The sequence below is a fragment of the Coffea arabica genome, chromosome 8e (genome assembly GCF_036785885.1).
Source record: "Coffea arabica cultivar ET-39 chromosome 8e, Coffea Arabica ET-39 HiFi, whole genome shotgun sequence".
NCBI classification, from domain to species: Eukaryota; Viridiplantae; Streptophyta; class Magnoliopsida; order Gentianales; family Rubiaceae; genus Coffea; species Coffea arabica.
This window is the reverse complement of record NC_092324.1, coordinates 45,781,553-45,799,819: the sequence shown is the minus strand read 5'-3', so window position 1 is coordinate 45,799,819 and position 18,267 is coordinate 45,781,553. Positions and strand designations below refer to the sequence as shown.

Sequence of the window (18,267 nt, the reverse complement as noted above, 5' to 3'; positions counted from 1 at the left end):
CATGTATTTATGTTTCTTGGATGGGTCTCAGATTAGGGTCTGAATTTAGGCATGGATTATACAAGATCAAATCCTATTTAAACCCATGATTCTTTTATAGGATTTGAATTTGTATAGGACCTAGATTTTAAAATATGGACTTGATCCAAAAAAAAAAAAAGATATAATGAAGCCGGGTTAGATGCGGATAATATCTTATCCCTTGACATGCATTATTATTGCTTGTCTGATTTAGATTGACAAAGCATTTAGAATTTCTTATGCTGCATACTCGACACCATGTGGCATATACACTTCCCGACAACTAGTTAAAAGATGCCCTCATGTGTTGAAGGCTCATCCCCTCTATAAATCTTCCAGTGAAAAGATTCTAAAAGTAGAAAGAGATTTCTAGCTGAGACATAATTGTAAGAAAGAAATGTCAACTTGTAGTTGTACCTTTAAAGTATGTAGCTCCAGCTCCTCTCACATACCTTCTTCTGTCGGGCACAATTATGACCACTTCAAAGATCGAAGCTCACTTTCGTTTCAGCTTAAGGTAATTCTCACGACTTTTCTCTTTCCTTTTCCTTCTACAACCTTAATTTTCTCAAAGATTCATCAAAAACATACAATTAAATATGTTTCTTTATCTTGTTCATTTACAGCCAATGTTGGGAAAGTTGGAACACATTCTTAAGGATGTAAATCAAACAATGAAGATGATTCCGGTGAAGTTGTTGGATGCTTTTGTCGATATAGCCTTTGAAATCGTTGATCAGCCATTACTCCCTTCTCAGGTACATAAGCTTAATTTCCATGCATGGCTTTGGAGAATATATGCTAAGAACCATGTCTATATATACCAAAAAAAAAACATGTTGAAATATCATGATTTAGCAAAAAAAAAAAAAAAAAAAGGCATCAGTTCGTTAAAAATATAACAAGAAAATAAACATGTTTGAATTGTATTACAAATTGAATGTCCTAAACCATATCCAATCCCAGAATAATTTTGCTCCGGTCGAAGAGTTGGGAGAGGCATTTCGTATCACTGATATTGAAGGGACAATTCCTTATGATTTTCCGGAGGGCGTTTACATAAGAAACGGTATGCATTTCGCTTGAATGTGACGACAATTTTAATATCAATTCGGAAACTCGATTTTTAACCAATAACTTTCTGATGATTTTCTTAATAGATAAGGCACTATCAATCGTCATTTAGTTCCCCACCTGTCAATTTACTCGACAAATCTGATTTAGTCTAAGGAAAAGGCAAAAACTATGGGAGAGAAAGAAAAATAAGATACAAGACATTTGCTCTTGCAATGATTGAAAAAACAAACAAATCACACTTCCATATGCTCCATTTGGATTAGGAAGGGAAACAACGTTGCTATGTCAACTTCGTCAAGAAGTAAGGATGTTAATTTTATCGATGTACGTAGTCTAGGAAATATATTACATATAGTTTACCATGGCTGTTATACTTTAAGGACACAAGATTGTCCCTGAGTCATGTATACTTGAATTTCCGTGATCTATATCTCTTATCATCTCCATTATATTTATCCGGTAGCAATTCACTACTCGGAGTCAAGACCCTAAAGTTAGAAAGTCAAATTTCGATACTACAAGAAATGTAGTAATAGAAGAATTTAAAACTAATGAATACGTCTATCTTAAAAATTTATTGTTTTTATATATAGATATGCTTTCAAGTCTAAATTGTGCTTAAGTTTTGCTGTGAAAATTTCTTCTCCATTGACATCCATATTTAACTTTTGGTAGTTAGGTCTAATACTCTTGTGAAATTTCAATTTTTATGTTGGGGACAATGTATGATACGAAAGAGAATTTAAAAATTTTAGGGGGAGAGAGGGGGGAGGGGGAGAAATAGAAATTTTCTAAGCTTAAAATATAAATTTCTCAAAATTGAGTGGGGATAATTGTAACCTCTCAACATATATGGTTCCGCCACTGACTACTCCTGAATTTTTTTAAAAAACTGCATTTCTTGAACTTTGTGTTACGTGATGAATTAGTAGATTGATATTTTCCTATTTAACTTTCAATAAAAATGATAAATGTTGTATTTATGGAGTCCAATAAATTTCAAGTATGGTATGGAAATAAGGAATGCAATACAATTGTGTAGTTTTCGGTGTTCTTCTCATTAATTCCATTAAATTTTTGTAGGTCCAAACCCTCTATTTGGAGGATATAAATCTGCTATCTCGATATTTGGAAAATCAAGCCACACATGGATAGAAGGAGAAGGAATGCTCCATGCTATGTACTTCAGTAAATCAAACCGAAGCAGCTGGACCATTTTCTACAATAACAGATATGTCGAGTCAGACACATTCAAATTAGAAAAGCAAAGAAGGAAACTGGCATTTCTTCCTGCAGCTGAAGGGGATCCGGCTGCTGTTTTTTCTGCTCATCTGCTAAATTTGGTAAGAAGATCGTATATTGACACTCTAATTGTCATCTTAAGAATTCTTTTTTTTTTTTTTTTTTTTTTGTCATCTTGAGAATTCGACATCAAGTGAAATGTACAGAAACCATAAAACCAGGAAAATTCACAATATGCATTCCCATTTCTTTAAAGTTGGACCTTGGATATGTCCCATTTGACTTGGCTTTGAGATTAATTACTAAGGAAGGCTTCATCATTTTGCTAAAACACATTTTGCTTCCTCATTTCGACATGCATCTTTATTTCCAGTGACCACCATAAGGCATCTCAATTTCCAGGGCCCAAAAAAAAAAAGGAAGATTATTTGGATATAGCACATTGGACGGCTGTACGTTCAGATGTGCACGACTTTTTGTTAGATGCCATATACTAATAAATGAAATTTGTTGATATAGACCAAGCCTACATTGACAAACTCTCACATTAAAGTAAACGGCCTAACATGAATTTCACATATGGAGCCTGCAATTTATGTGAGATGGTTCGTGTAAACTAGTACTTCAAATCTTGCTCTAAGCTTTACTTTTGGATAAAGTACCAAAATAATAGTCGATCTCCTGCATTGTCATTTTCATTTTAATATGTAATCTAATCCAATTGAAGGGGGGTGGGGTGGGGGCGTAGCTGAAATTGATGTTCACATTTTTCCCCCAAAAAATTAGTAAGTCCGTTTGTATAATAGGAATTTGTTATATATCTCACTTATTTGTTAATAATTTTTCCTTTCAGTTGAGATTTGGCATGGTAGACAAGTACCTTAGCAATACTAATGTCTTCGAGCATTCGGGGAGGTTCTACGTGACTGCCGAGAATCATATACCCCAAGAGATTAATATTAAGACACTAGAAACTCTAGGGAAATGGGATGTTGATGGAACTTGGACTCGACCATTCAGTAGCCATGCCAAGGTATACTTTGCACTTGATTCACTGTCCTAGATTATCTTGATGCCCAAGAGGTTAACATCATGTTACGTTAAGTTCATATGAGCCCAAGTTGTATATGGGTTTCTCATGTCACTAGTTTTGAGTGATGCAGAAAGTTCGATCTACTGGAGAACTAGTTACATTTGGGTTTTATCCGCAAAAACCCTATTTTGAAATCGGAATTATCTCAGGTAAACTTTCAGGCCTTGATTGTGATGAAGCATAGGAATTTAGAAACTATTAATCTTTTAACTTAGAATGAAGTACTTATACTGCAAGAATTGAATTTGATTATTTTGCATTTTCATAAACTGAATTCTCTCTCAAAATGGACGTCTTTATTCACTTCATTCGTGGCCTATGGTAACAGCTGCACTTGTGTAATTTTTATCAGCTGATGGCAAGAAAGTAGTTCAGAAAGTTGATCTCAAATTCAAGAGATGTACCCTTAGCCATGAGATTGGCATTACACAGAGGTAGAGTGCAGTTCGATTTTATTAAACAAAACTCAAAATTTTCCCGTGAAGTGTGATTTTCTGGTACCTCAGAGCTTGACATCAACATTTGTTAATCGAGCAGGTACAATGTGATCATGGATTTTCCACTCGTAATAGATATAAATCGACTACTAGCCGGTGGACCGTGAGTGTAGTTATCATATAACGATTATCCTCTAATCCGTGATTAATAAAGTAATGAAAATCAAATTTAACTATTTCTTGGATTTCTCTCTACTAAATTGTAGATTAATAAAGTACGTGAAAAAAGAATACGCAAGAATTGGAGTAATGCCTATATATGGTGATGCTGATTCTATCAAATGGTTCGAGGTTGAACCTGCGGCAGCATTTCATATTGTCAACTGTTTTGAGGATGGTGATGAGGTAATTTATTATCCAGGGCAATGAATTAGCTAATTTAATTAAACTTTTCATAGCTTATATCATGACTATTTTAATTACTTTGATTCATGAAACCAGTAATATAGTACATGACTGTTGGAATTGATTATTGTTCAATACAAAGAACAGGTTGTTGTGATCGCCTGCAAAGCTCGTGAATCAATTATACCAGGACCAGAATTTGGATTGGACAAATATGAGTGGTTTTCTAGCGGTTTCAAGCATATAAAACCAGTACGTAAATCCGATCAAGATTCACAGGACGGAGCATTTTTCACTCGGGTTTATGAGTGGAGATTGAACATGAAATCTGGAGAGGTGAAGGGGAAATATCTCACTGGGACAGAGTTCTCTATGGACTTTCCTATCATAAATGAGAAATTTACTGGAGTTAAGAATAAATATGGATACACACAGGTTATTGATTCTGCAGCAAGCTCGATTTCAGGTACTAATTAGCCTGACAGCGTTAACTTCGGGGGGACTTATTTATCTTGACCAGTATCTTGACCAGCTATGGCTTATTGAAAAATGAAAATTTTCAGGCATGGCAAAATACGGGGGACTAGCGAAGCTTCATCTTGAAGAGAAAACATCTGAATTTTGTCAAGTAAAACAATATGCTTCAACATATATTGCGTTTAACTTTTCTTTTCATATTTGACTATCGAGTACTTATTAGTTTTTGATTTGCTACACTTTTGGCTAGGCGGATCAACAACCTGGGGAAGTGACAAAGATTGAGTATCACAAGTTTCCTGAATGCACATTTTGCTCAGGAGCTACTTTTGTTCCTAAATTTGGAAGTCTAGAAGAGGACGATGGCTGGATTACCGCATTTGTACACAACGAAAAGACTAACATATCTCAGGTATCTATATGTGCTGAAGCTCAAAATTATCGAAATATCCAGCAATACTGAACAAGTTCCTGATATGGCAGAAAAAAACCAAGTTGCTGATATGGTGTACGGCTTTGCTGCAGGTATATATAGTTGATGCCAAGAATATTTCGAGTAAGCCAATTGCCAAGATCAAGCTACCCAGTAGGGTACCGTACGGTTTCCATGGGGCTTTTTTTAGCGACAAACACAGCGACGAAATCAGGATTTTTGGTTAGGGGCAAACTTAGATATGTATAAAATTATCAATCTATACACAAGGGTAAATTTAGAATTTTTGTTTGCTTTTTTTTTTTGAAACCATAATGTCTAAGTACAACTCAAAGTAAAAAGATTTTAATCAGATTTTCATTTTTTTTTCGCCACTAGATCATTTTAACAAAACAATTATAAACTTTGATGCACGAAATACAATAAGAAGCTATGTAAAGCAAAAAGTTATTTATATTGACAATAGAATTTTGTCAAGATTTGTAAAACTCAAAAAAGTTAAACCCCCTCTTATTTTAACATGCATATTATATCGCAACAAAAATAAAAAAGATATTATATACGGCACATTACAAGATTTATATGATGTATATGACATAAAAAAGATTAATACATATTAATTTTCTACATATCCAGTGTTGCCCGGGAAAACATGAAATCAGATACCAATACAATGTGGCGTTGCACGAATATCTGATACTTGACACTAATGGATAGCAATTGCAACTGTTGTGATGAGAAACTATAGAAAATTCAGCGCCAGAGACCAAAGTTATTAATGCTGACCCATGGAAGGCAAGTCTGCGATTTAGAATGTAATCTGCTGTAATGGTATTCACAGGCAAAACGGACAGAAAATTCTAGCAAAAAACGATTTTTGGGTTTGACAACGTTATCATGTCGAAAGTTTCCTAACTTTTGTGCTATATAATTAACTGCTGATAGTTTGATTAGTAAATCTTGTTTCTTAATATTATTTGATTAATGGATTTTTCCTTGATTAAATAATGGAAAATGGTCAAACGTTAGAAAAGAGACCCTAGGAAGAGATGCAAACAGAAAATCCTAGGCATTCTTTAACGGATAACAATTTTTTTCTCTGTTTCTACTTGGAAGAAATCAAGAAATATCTGCTACTTTGATTGGCTTGACAAACATGAAAATGTTCACTCAGGAAATTTTTGAGAATTTTCCCGAACCAATCAATGGTTTGACCAAAACAACTTAATTTTCTCTATCTTCCTGGCAAAACGATGATTAATTCTTTTATTTACTGATATTCGTAAGTTCTCCGATTAAATTTCTTATGGTTATTATATTATTTGAATGTACAGGGCCCGGTATTTGAATTAATTTAATAACCTAGAACTAATTAGATTAGTTAAATCCGTAATTGTTTAATTGCTTTAAAATAGTATTAATTAGCATGATTGGCTTTGTGTCAGGGGGACAAATGGACTAATTTAAAATAACCCTTGTAGCGTGTTATTTGGTTAAAACTAGGCCTGTCAATGGTCCGGGTCTAGATCCGGATCCGGACCGGATCCGTGAAATTATTGCGGGTATAAATAGGGATTTAATTCCGTTACCCGGACCCGGATCCGTTTTGTCAAAAAAAAAAAAAAAGGGTCGGATACGGAATATAGTATTTCGACCCGTATTAGACCCGGATCCGGATATAAATGAATTAATAATTTAAAATATATATTTATCAATATAATTTGATTAGAGTGATGTATTTGAGTAAAGTCAATTTGATTTCTTTTCTTATTTGATTTTTTTTTTATTAGTTAGAAATTAGTTTACAAATATATTTTTTCCTCATTTTTATTAAAAATTGTAAGCTTTAATAAATTTTTTCGGGTAGACCCGACTCGAATCCGAGACCCGTCGGATCCGAATCCGGAACATAGTGTAGAAGACCCGTCGGGTAAACGGGTCGGATCCGGGTCCGTTATAGCATTATTCCGGGCCCGGACCCGGCCCGTTGACAGGTCTAGTTAAAACAGGATTTCTTTAATTCTTAATGCAATTGGGAAGTTGAACTTTAAGGTCATACCTAGGGTTATTTCTTGAGTAGGGTAGTGGTTAAAGGTTGTACCTTAATCACCAATATAGTAAGGAGAAGTTGACTGTCATTACTTGTTTGATAGTTATAACTTGTTTGTCAGTGAATAAATAGAATTATTATTGCATTAAGAATCAATTGAGTGAACTATTTTCGAAGTTATTTCTTGGCTAGAATTTATCTATTATTATTTTAACTTTAGTAAATTTTCATTTAATCATTTTTATTTGAGTTATTTAATTATTCTCAAATTTTATAAAAATTCTCCTTACTCTGTGCTCTAGAAGAAACGAATTTATCCCCAGTTCCTATAGTTTCGACCCTACTTACCGCTATATACAAAATTTGTATTTTATTTGACTAGATATTTATTATTACACAAACTCGACACCTATCATATATTGTTACTGGAGCAGTTAGTTACTTACAGTTGGGATTTGTAATAGCTCAATTATTTGCAAGAAGAAAGTTAATTAGAGGAATCTATATATAGGATCTATTGGATGTAAAAGAGATCAGTTTGTAAGTGAATTGTAATCCTCTATTTTCATCAATGAATCTCACTCTTTTCTGAACTCTTTATCTTTTCCTACCCTCTCTGTTCTCTTCTTCTCTCTCCTTTCCTTCATCTTCCTCAATTTCTTAATTTTTCAACTTTGATCATTACACTAGGTTTGGATCAAGTGAATCTAACCTAAATCTTATCTATTGACATGTTTAATAACAGTTAGTAAAATAGAATTATTAATAATTAATATCAAGCTACTTTTGGCTTATTAACCTTTAATGGAATCTTGGGTCCTAAATTTGGAATATTCTTAACAGAAGGCTACATCACCTAGCGAGTAGGATTCATAGTCAACTCAACTCGTGACGACCTCAGCGATATAAACTTGTAAGCAGCCTACAAAGAAACAGGAGAGCCAAGTTCCTTTTCTTATAGAGCTAGGAAGGACCCCAATTCTGCAAATGGAACAAACCTCTATTTTTTTAGAAGAAACCTCAAAAATGAAGGGTAACAATTAGAATATCCTGCATAAGATATAAGAAATTGAGAAAAGAAAAAGTTAAGTGCTTATTGCATGGAGACCCACGACCTGAAGATTGTCACTGTTACTACTTTTTTTTTTTTAATGAAAACAGAAACCAATATTATTAATAAACTAGCTGATAATTGTTCAGCACGATTTGCTTGATAAAGAAATCTACATTAATGGCAGAAAATACATGCAATATGTCACAGATATATGTGATCTAAAAAATTATTAAATTGAATAGAGTTACAAAAAAATATATATCTTACTAATTTTGATAATTGTCTTTATTGAGGAGTAAGGAAATCGGTTTCTAAGTCTCGAATATTCTTAAATACCTTAACAAGTAGATTGGACCCAAACCCATTATTGATCATCTAATGGGTAATTGGTCTAATGTAGCAACATAGGAAAATAAGGTTATGATACATAAAGTTTGGGAGAAGGACGAAACAATTGTCATGTGGACTTTGAGTACCGCTCCATGCTAGGGTTTGGGGTTGAGTTATGGAAGCCACGGCTGCCCTCCAACAGATAGCTGGAAGGCAATCCACTTCTCCTACCTTCTCCAAGAAATCCTTTTCTGAGCTTTTCTCTACTTTTGTCTCAGACCAACCTTTGTTTAAAGTGAAGGCCATTAGATCTTCACATCGCGGCGAGCCAACTATCACGTTTGCACAGGCTGATCTTGAAGTGTTGTCTGCCCTATTTACGTTTGCTTTGGTTGGCAAATTTTCAAAGGGAAGGGCTGTCATGGACGTTATATGGAAGTTTTTTCTCTCCTTGGATCTCAAGGAAACAGTTTCGGTGGGCTTGTTAGATTCAAGACATGTGCTAATTCGATTGGGGAACGAGATGGACTTTCATAGGATTTGGTCTAGGGGAAACTGGTACATCCATGGAGTGCTGATGAGAGTGTTGAAATGGTCTCCTGCGTTTCATGTGGATCGTGAGCCTTCTGTTGTTCTGGTATGGTTCCAATTGCCGAAATTGATGATTCACTACTTTGCCAAGGAGTGTCTCTTCCAAATAGTGAGTTGCATAGGTAAACCACTGTTTATGGATTCTGCTACAGCTTCTGGTGTTCGCCTTAGTGTAGCTAGGGTTTGTGTAGAGATTGACTTGCTCCAAACTCTTCCTGTGAGGATATGGATTGCTAATAGGGAGCACGGAGGTTTCTGGCAACAGCTTATCTCATAGAGTCTTCCTAAGTATTGCAGCCACTGTTTCAAGCAAGGGCATGACAAGAATAGGTGTCATGTGCTCCATCCAGCACTGAGGATGGAAAGGGTGGAGAAGAAAGCTAATCTAGCAGGGAGTCATCCAAAAGGCCCTCATTTTTATCTGCACTTCTGTAATTCCCGAGGGCTTCATACTGTTGCAAACGACGTCGAACTCTTGCAAGTGCTTGTAGGGCTCCTCACCTTGTAGACCATGAAAAGATGGCAAGAGATGAATTAGACCAGATTTAAGTTCAAAAGGAGTATTATCATTCAAACTTGGGAAAGTAATGCATAAAGGTTGCTGATTTAAATTAGGAGCAGCCAACTCCCTTAGTGTTTGTGCATTCGCCATGGTGACTTCCTCTTGGTCTGAATCACTTGAGTTATCATTACGCAAATCCGTCAACTCAACCTCTGGATCAAGCCCTTGAGGTGCCACACTGGATTGCTCCTCTCTGAGTTGTCTGGTTTCATTCCTCGTTCTACGCGCGATCTTCTCTACTTCAGGATCGAAAATTAATTCGCCTGTACGAGAAGAACGAGGCATAAACTAGAAAAATACCAGAAAATTAGAACAAAATTGAAATTAAAAAGAAACAAATAATTAACGCCAGTCCCCGGCAACGGCGCCTAAAATTGACAGGTGCCGAACCTGTGCAATAATAATAAAAATACATAACTACCACTAAAAGCAGTCAATAATCAATTCTAGGTACTGGAGCAGGGACTCTAGGTGTGCAATGAGTTACTTGATTCACCTTGTTCCCGAAGAGTTTGTTTAATCCGATGTACCAGAATTAATTAATTGACAGACTTTACTAACAAGTAGACAGTGGCAAGCAGGGTCGTCTCCTCAGGAACTGGGGATATTTGTCTCTCTGAGATTCCAATTGGTAAAGGGGGATTTTATCGGAATGAAACTAAAAATAATTAAGCAATTCAACTCAAAATAAATAATTAACTAGCACGAATATAGGCAGGAATTAAATCAAGAATAGATAAATTCTAGCCAAGGATACAACTACTCAGACACAGTCCACTCACCCGATCATTGATGCAAGAGAGGTTCACTTAATTTATTAATAGGCTAGTTATAGTCGCCGACGAACTCTAACGACCAATTTTTTCTTAATTTATTGATAACCAAGGTACGACCATTGATTACCCCTAACCAGAAAATACTCCTAGGTACGACCGTAGGAATCAATTTCCCAATTACATTAAGATTTAGAAAAACCTAACCCCAATCAATAACACGCTACGAGGGTTATTTAAATTAGATTGCACGTTCCCCTAGTGTGTAAACACGCTAGTTGCCACTAATATTAATCAATCAAACAATTACGGATTTAATTGACTAATTTGGCAGGAGATTAATAAGTCACATTGAACATCGGGTGACAGGTCGTCAGCCTGTGCAATTATAAAAACCTGCTCAAACTAAAAATAATTTCTGTAGATAGTGATAAGCAGGGTCGAATCCACAGGGACTGCGAGTAATTGTTTCTTTTCAAATTCACAGTGACAAAGGGGGGTGTTTTTGTGTAGAAGGTGACACTCAAAGAAATCCAAATAAAATCTAAGAAACTACTAAAAAGTAAATAACAAAATATTAAAATCAAATGAATGATAATTAAGGATCTAGCCAAGGAATAACTTCAGCAATGGTTCACCTAATTGATCATCGATAAGCAAAGGCAATTCCAATTATTTACTAATAAATAGGTTATAACTACCAAACAAGCGATGACAGTCAACCCCTCCTTACTGTGTCGATGATTAAGGTACGCCCGTTAATCACTGCTCTAATTGAGAAATAATCCTAGGTACGCCCATAGAATTTAATTCCCCAATTGCCTTACGTATTAGAGGAGCCCTATTCTAACCAAATAACGCACTACCAGGGTTATTTTAGATTAGCCCGCGTATTCCCCTGACACAAACCTAATCATGCCAGTTGCCACTATTTTGAGACAATTAAACAATTACGGATTTAATTTTCCAATTGACAATAGATTATCAAATTAACTAATTATCCGGATCCAAGACAATCAATTAATCAAACAATCATAAGCACTGCAACCAAGGAATATGCGAATACCAATAAATAAAGGAAAAGATAAAATTAAATCGATCTCACAATTTTTAGGCGATCCGAAGCATCCGTTGCTCCTTGACTAGAAAAAGGGAATTAGTTCATTTTGGTGAACAAATCCCACGCAAAATTGAAGAGGAAACTGCAGCCATCAATTGGAAAATGCACAAATTCGATCCGATGGAATACTGACTGAAAAGAAAAGCTACTGGAAGTATCCATTGTTTTTGCTTCTCCTAACATACGGAGAAAGGAAAACTACTCAAGGCTAAAAGGAAAAGTCAAAGCTAAAGCTACCAAAATGCTTCCTGACATGCCAGGGAGACCAAAAGCTAAGCTAAGTTGTCTTTTGCTCCTGCCATGCCCGCAGGAGGTTTTTTTCAAGCCAAAGGCCCCCCCCAAGGGAAAAGTCCAGCCTTTCTCCTTTAAGCTACAGACGAGAGACTCAAGATAAAGCCAGTCGTCAGATGTGCGGCGGCTCTTAGGAGAAAGAAACCCTTCGTCCGTCATTCCTCTGCAGAAATTACCGAAATGGGCGTGACATCTTCTTTTCCAAAAATGCCCCTGGGGCAAGCTCTATCACTTGGGCTCCTTTCCTGCCAAATTGGTACTTATTATCATATTTTTGTTCTACTCCCTGAAATAAATGTAAAATATCAAAAGTAAGTAGAATCTAACAATTAATCCACATTAGGTCAGGTAATAGGAGGAATTAATAATAAAATAAATGGTAAAATTGCAACCTATCAATTCCCCCCACACCTAAACCATGCTTGTCCTCAAGCATGAGAACAGTAAACAAGCACCAATATTTGATAGTGGCTATTGCTCTATCCAACAAATTGCCAAGATACCAAGAAAAATAATAATCAAGCATCAATGGTCAAGTCCAAGAAACATCACTCTGGTTAGCTTCTAAACCACAAACTTCTCTAATTTCATGTTTAACTAATCTAAGAAAAAAGAATGACGCATAACATTTATCAGCAAATGGTCCAACTATTAACCAAAATCTCAACATTAAATCCATAAATCGGCAAGCTGACTTTTATTATACACTAACACAACATTCACTTTTTTTTCACATTTTTCTAACTTTAACTTTTTTCTTTTTTTTTATTCTCTTTTTTTTCAATAGTAACAAAAGACTTAGTCGCTAGCCATTAGAGCCTTTTGACGCGAACTCCAACATTGGCCAGATGAAGGAGCCCGGTTACTCAGCTTCTATCGCCACGTGACCACGTACTCATAGAAATTACTATCTTTTGACGCGAGAATCAACACTTTTAGGTGCAGATCCCCGGTTACTCAGTAGTAACTAATAGCGGAGTACAGTCAAGTTTATTCATAGCTAAAAATCACAAAAACTCAATATAACACAAAAATCAAAAGAAAACTTGCATCAGCTAGCCTCATTTTCAAACATGGAGAACTAAAGTTAATAACCGGACCAATTCACACGAAAATGCCAATAATCATTCCCTATGCCTAGGAAAGTTAACCAAAAATTATAAGAGTAAAACAATCATTGATATTCACCAAAGAGATGTTTTTGGATTCAACCACATTAACTTGGTACCCTTTTATTATTAAAACTTGGCAAAAGTAGAAATAGAGGCAATAATCCAACATCAAACCTTGGTATGCACTTACGAGCCAATCACTAAAAAGAAGAAAATGAAAATGAACGAAAGATACTAGCACCATAACTGCTCCTCCCACACCTAAATCCTACATTGCCCTCAATGGAGGAATTAAAGCAATTAAAGTGAAGAGGACAACGAAACTTCCCTCTTTGAGTGGCCAAGAGGTAGGCGGGGACGGTGGAGGAAACCAATGTGGTGGAAGTACACGCCCAAGTTCTGAGACATCATACTCAATTCAACCAGCAAATGCAAAACTCTGTCCTCCCAAAATCTCAACAAATAGCTCCAGTTGGCCAGTTAATGCCTTAACTCAGAATCAGAAATTTCAACATTGAGAGTTTAGGTATTTGACAATAACAATTCAGTCACAAGTTCTTGGCTGTCAATTAGACAGCCAGTCAGATGGAATTACCAAATCTAGTCAAAATATCCCAACCAGTACCATTGGTGCACCCCACAGATAATGAAACAACTTAAATGGCAAACCCAATCAACAAAATGTACATGTGAGGCACCCAAGGTCTATACAAATATCCCAAAAATACAGCAATTTCAATCAATACTCACGAGTGGCCCCAATTGGGTCAAATGCAGGCAGTCCAAAATCGCAACAAATGCTCTAAAGATTTAGCAATTGAAATCAATAGGTAAAATACTCCCAGCAAGTCAATTAGACGCCACCAACAGCAATAAGCAATGGAAGTGGCACAGTAGCCTTCCAATTCAACAAACAAATGCAGAAAATACCCAACCAAAGGCACTTCAAGGGACGCAAGACAGAAATCAGCAAAGTAGAACCCAAGTGATACCAAAAATAACCTTAACAAAGCAGTGAATTCAACCAATTTGAATACGTAGAATACTGTCAGAAATGCCTCCCAAAGAACAACAAAGAGCGGCAAAACTTGCCCACCCAAAATCTGTCCAAATGGCTCCATTTGGACAAGAAATTGCACAACTCAAACGATCAAAACTTAGCAATTGGGCCAAGCAACAGGCAATGGCAACAACCAATGGTTAGAATTCGAGAACAGTTTAGGCACCAAAACCCAAGAATCAAATAGGCAGGCCAGTACAGAGGATTAAGAAATGGAAAGCAACATTGCAACCAGTACCACTGGTGCACAGACAGGAAAGAATTAAATTCAATGGCAGCAACTCAACCGTAAGAACTTAAACTGAAAAATTAATCAACCAGTACAACTGGTGAGTCACAGGGAAAAATAATCAAGCGGCCAATAATTCAATAAATAACAGAAAATACCCCCACTTATGGCAGCAATTAAACCCAATTCTGTCCAAAAAGCACCCCCAGAATATGCCTAAATCACCCCTGCTATTAGCTATAAAGAAACTCAAACACAGGGTGGACTGGAACGACTCAACCAAAAAAACGCCCAATAGGCACAACTCGCTTAATTAGGCAATCCAGAACACAGGATTATCAGATGTTAAACAACTACCATCACCAGTACCACTGGTGAGTGCATAGGGAGAAATTAAAGCAAATAACCAATCCAGTGAACAAAATAGATTCGAACACCCAAACAGCGCCAAAAATGAGCGGAAATTAAAGCCAGAAGCAATGGTCAACTACCTCCCAAAGTACCCCCAAATATCGCAGCAGTTTAACTCAACTCTACCCAAAATTAGACCAGAAAATGCCCAAAATTACGGCCCGCTGTTTTCCAACAAGAAGCCCAAGCAAATGTGCAAAATTTTGCAATTTAGGGTTCAGAATAAGACAAATTGAGGCAGGAATCGCAATACCTCCACCTGCCAACAATTGACAGGTGGTAACGAGTTGGGGTGGAGCTGGCGGAGATGAGAGCTCACGAGCTGGTGGTGGGCTGCTGGACTTCGTCGACGAGCTGCAGGGGGGAGGAAGCGCGGCTCGCGGCAGGGCGACAGGCAGCGGCGCGCGGGCCTGCTGTGGTGGTGGTTGTGGAGCTTGAGCAGGCGGCGGCGCGCAGTGACGGGTTTTTACTTTAAGTGCAAGTTTAATTCCGAATTTACACCCGTTGGACTGCAAGTATACAGGTCGCAATTGTAGTACGAGATGTGTATCGGGTCGATCCCACGAGGAGCAATTTAAAACACTTATTAGATACTAATTTACTCTATTATTTAGACTCACAATTAATTTGAGCAGAAACTTCAGATTTTAATTCAACTACAAGAGTTCTTAACTAGATAAATGCAATTTCACAATAGGAGTAGAATTCACTAAATATTAAGATCTAGGGATGTAGATTCCACTTATGACACAAAAGATCTAAAATGAATTAATTCAACACTTGTTACTGCTCTTGTTTCACCAAGGATTCATTTCCAGAAATACCAAAATCACATTCTCATGATAATAATGGGTTAAAACAGATTAGTTTTTCCTAATCTCTTGGTAAATACTAAATCTGTTCTTATTCACACATGAAATGCAGATTTCATCCACTTGAATGTATTTCTATTCTCATGAATATACAACTCAAGTTCTACTTGTGTCATTCCATTATTTTTACCATTTCTCAATGAATAAAAATAACTATAAACCTGCTATTGGTGATCAAGCAACAACAAGTAATCCAACATACACAAGTAGATAAGTTAATACAAGACATAACAGGCATGAATAACAATCACTTCATATCATTTGGCCATAAGCTTCATCTACTCCCTAGATAAAGAAAATTAGCTACTCATGAATGATAAAACACTCATAACTTCATTAATGTAAATCATCATGAATTACAAATACAAACAGAGTAAAGAAAATCTTAGCCAAGATATGGTAAAGCCTTCCAAAAATCTCCTTTGTCTTGAACTTAGATGATTACAAGATGAAATCCCAATTGCCCCTTGCAAGTCCTAGGTAGAGAGAATATGTTTTTCTGTAAGAAGCTAAGCTACGAATGGATCTCAGACCTCTCCCCATATTTCTGCATAAAAGGTGGTAGAAATTCCATTCCTCTCACTTCATAATTTCCTCCACTCAGATTTTGTAAAAAGAAGTCAAAGATATGATGTTTCCTTTTGTCCACACTCATTTGGTCTTCTCTTTTATTGCAGAAGCATGTGCACCGAATTCCCTTGCATCTTATAGCTGGAAAGTGGTATGAACACAAGAGAATTGACTGAGTCAAATTGCAGAATTTCGGCTATAAAACGCGCCTACACAAAACGCGGCATAACTCGCGTTTTGTCTACTCGCGTTTTCACTCTGGCCTTATTTCAACTGCAATTTTCTGCATGATTCAGGCCGAACTAGCTTTTGTGCAAAACACAAAAGTTGTAGCCCTTTGAGTTAGCTTTCCAATGCTTTAAGAATCATCCAAATCGGAGCTTTGTGGCCTGAGATATGATCGAAATACTGTCACCTGTTCAAACCTCTGTTTTAACTTCCGACCACAGAATGCAGCTTCTGTATTCCAACGTTTTGCCCATGAAGATGGCAGAAATGGATTTCGATGTCTTCATACGAATTGTAGGTCTCTTTCTTAGCTTTAAAATGGTATAAAGATCACCTCAATCCGATAAGTGTAACTCCAGATATGGTCAAAATACTGAAGAGTGTCAAAACTGACTTGAAGTGCAATTCTTCATTTGAACGTTTTTCACTTCATTTTTCTTTTCACCACTTAATTTCATCACCAAATCTCTATTTTTCATCTCATTTGCCATCCTTTGGTGATTGAGTCATCATTCCTGCATAAAAATGAAGGTTTTACCATTAAAATCACTAAAAATGCAATATTATCCACTTTTACCAAAAATATATAATTTTACCAAAAACCTCTTTATTTTATTTATAAAACTAAATAATCAACTCAAAATTAACTAATAAAATGCACTTAAAAATACGTAAAATAAACTCTTATCAAATACCCCCACACTTGAATCATTGCTTGTCCTCAAGCAATATAAAATTCTAACCATCAATGATCCAAAAAAATTGAAAATAAACATATGTAGTATTTCAACTCCATTTCCTTGAATCAAGGTAAATAACCCTTATGTGATCTTTCCATTAAGTTCAAGTACTCATAATATCAAGCAAAGAAGAGCCAAGTATACCATAATTTTGCCAATTCAACTCAACTTCTTATTTTTATCCAATTTCGCAAGCAAGCAACTCCTATAGTCAATAAAGATGCTAACTAATCTCATGATCAACTTCTTATTTTTCTTAAAGAGGGATTTAATTTACTTTTTATTTATTTATTTATTATTATTTTATTTTTTTTATATTTTAAGGGTTAAATATTACTTAAGTTGTGAAAAATGCCTTTTGACGCGAAGATCAACATTTTTAGATGCAGATCCCCGGTTACTCAACATTTCATATACTCAAGTTGCTTTGCATACTCTTAATTCAAGTACCTTTTTACGCGAATGTCGACATTTGTAGATGCCAACCCCCGGTTACTCGGTATGAGAATCATTGGAGTAGAATAACCCTCTTTTTTTTTTTTTTTTTTTTTGATATATATATATATAATAAAATTCCCTCTAAGAGTAATCATGAGAAGAGTATGACACTTATTAACCATATTAATTTCTTATCTTATAAGATTAGATAAAAAGAAGAATTTTCATCAAATATACAAAATGTAGGCATAATTTTCTCCACTTTACTAGATATACTTTCCTATAGATGTAAAAATTATAATCACATAAAAATCATTTCCAAATTTCATGAGAAAAGAAGTATCAAAACCGCATATATTTATTTTAAAAGGATAAGTGACAAAATTTTATTTAAGGTTTTGGAAAAATTTTGACAGAGTCTCCCCTTAAAAGTGGACTAAAACTCCCTGCCAGCAACCACAAGAAACACCATTTAAGCACAAGAATTATATCAAACACAACTAAAACCACAAGTCTCCCCTTAAAAGTGGACTAAAACTCCCTGCCAGCAACCACAAGAAACACCATTTAAGCACAAGAATTATATCAAACACAACTAAAACCACAAGTCTCCCCTTAAAAGTGGACTAAAACTCCCTGCCAGCAACCACA

General features: G+C 35.8%; 2 protein-coding genes across 2 annotated transcripts; both read left to right on the top strand.

The window, feature by feature from the left end:
* The first annotated feature begins 355 nt into the window (after positions 1–355).
* Positions 356–5,468, top strand: LOC113704901 (carotenoid 9,10(9',10')-cleavage dioxygenase 1-like). Its single transcript, XM_027226767.2, has 13 exons — positions 356–538; positions 648–779; positions 988–1,090; positions 2,182–2,441; positions 3,194–3,373; positions 3,504–3,582; positions 3,786–3,867; positions 3,971–4,033; positions 4,137–4,275; positions 4,423–4,741; positions 4,839–4,903; positions 5,003–5,164; positions 5,278–5,468. The coding sequence occupies exons 1-13, from the start codon at positions 419–421 to the stop codon at positions 5,410–5,412; spliced, it is 1,839 nt and encodes a 612-aa protein (XP_027082568.1). The 5' UTR covers positions 356–418; the 3' UTR covers positions 5,413–5,468.
* Positions 5,469–8,794: 3,326 nt separating this feature from the next.
* LOC140012814 (uncharacterized) lies at positions 8,795–9,487 on the top strand. Its single transcript, XM_072061131.1, has one exon. The coding sequence runs from the start codon at positions 8,795–8,797 to the stop codon at positions 9,485–9,487; it is 693 nt and encodes a 230-aa protein (XP_071917232.1).
* The last annotated feature ends 8,780 nt before the right edge of the window (positions 9,488–18,267 follow it).

Excerpts from the sequence above, each read along its gene's own strand:
- LOC113704901 (XM_027226767.2), top strand. The coding sequence starts at position 419 with ATGTCAACTTGTAGTTGTACCTTTAAAGTATGTAGCTCCAGCTCCTCT. Across the intron at positions 539-647 it reads CACTTTCGTTTCAGCTTAAG|CCAATGTTGGGAAAGTTGGA; the intron begins GTAATTCTCACG and ends GTTCATTTACAG. Across the intron at positions 3,374-3,503 it reads CATTCAGTAGCCATGCCAAG|AAAGTTCGATCTACTGGAGA; the intron begins GTATACTTTGCA and ends TGAGTGATGCAG.
- LOC140012814 (XM_072061131.1), top strand. The coding sequence starts at position 8,795 with ATGGAAGCCACGGCTGCCCTCCAACAGATAGCTGGAAGGCAATCCACT.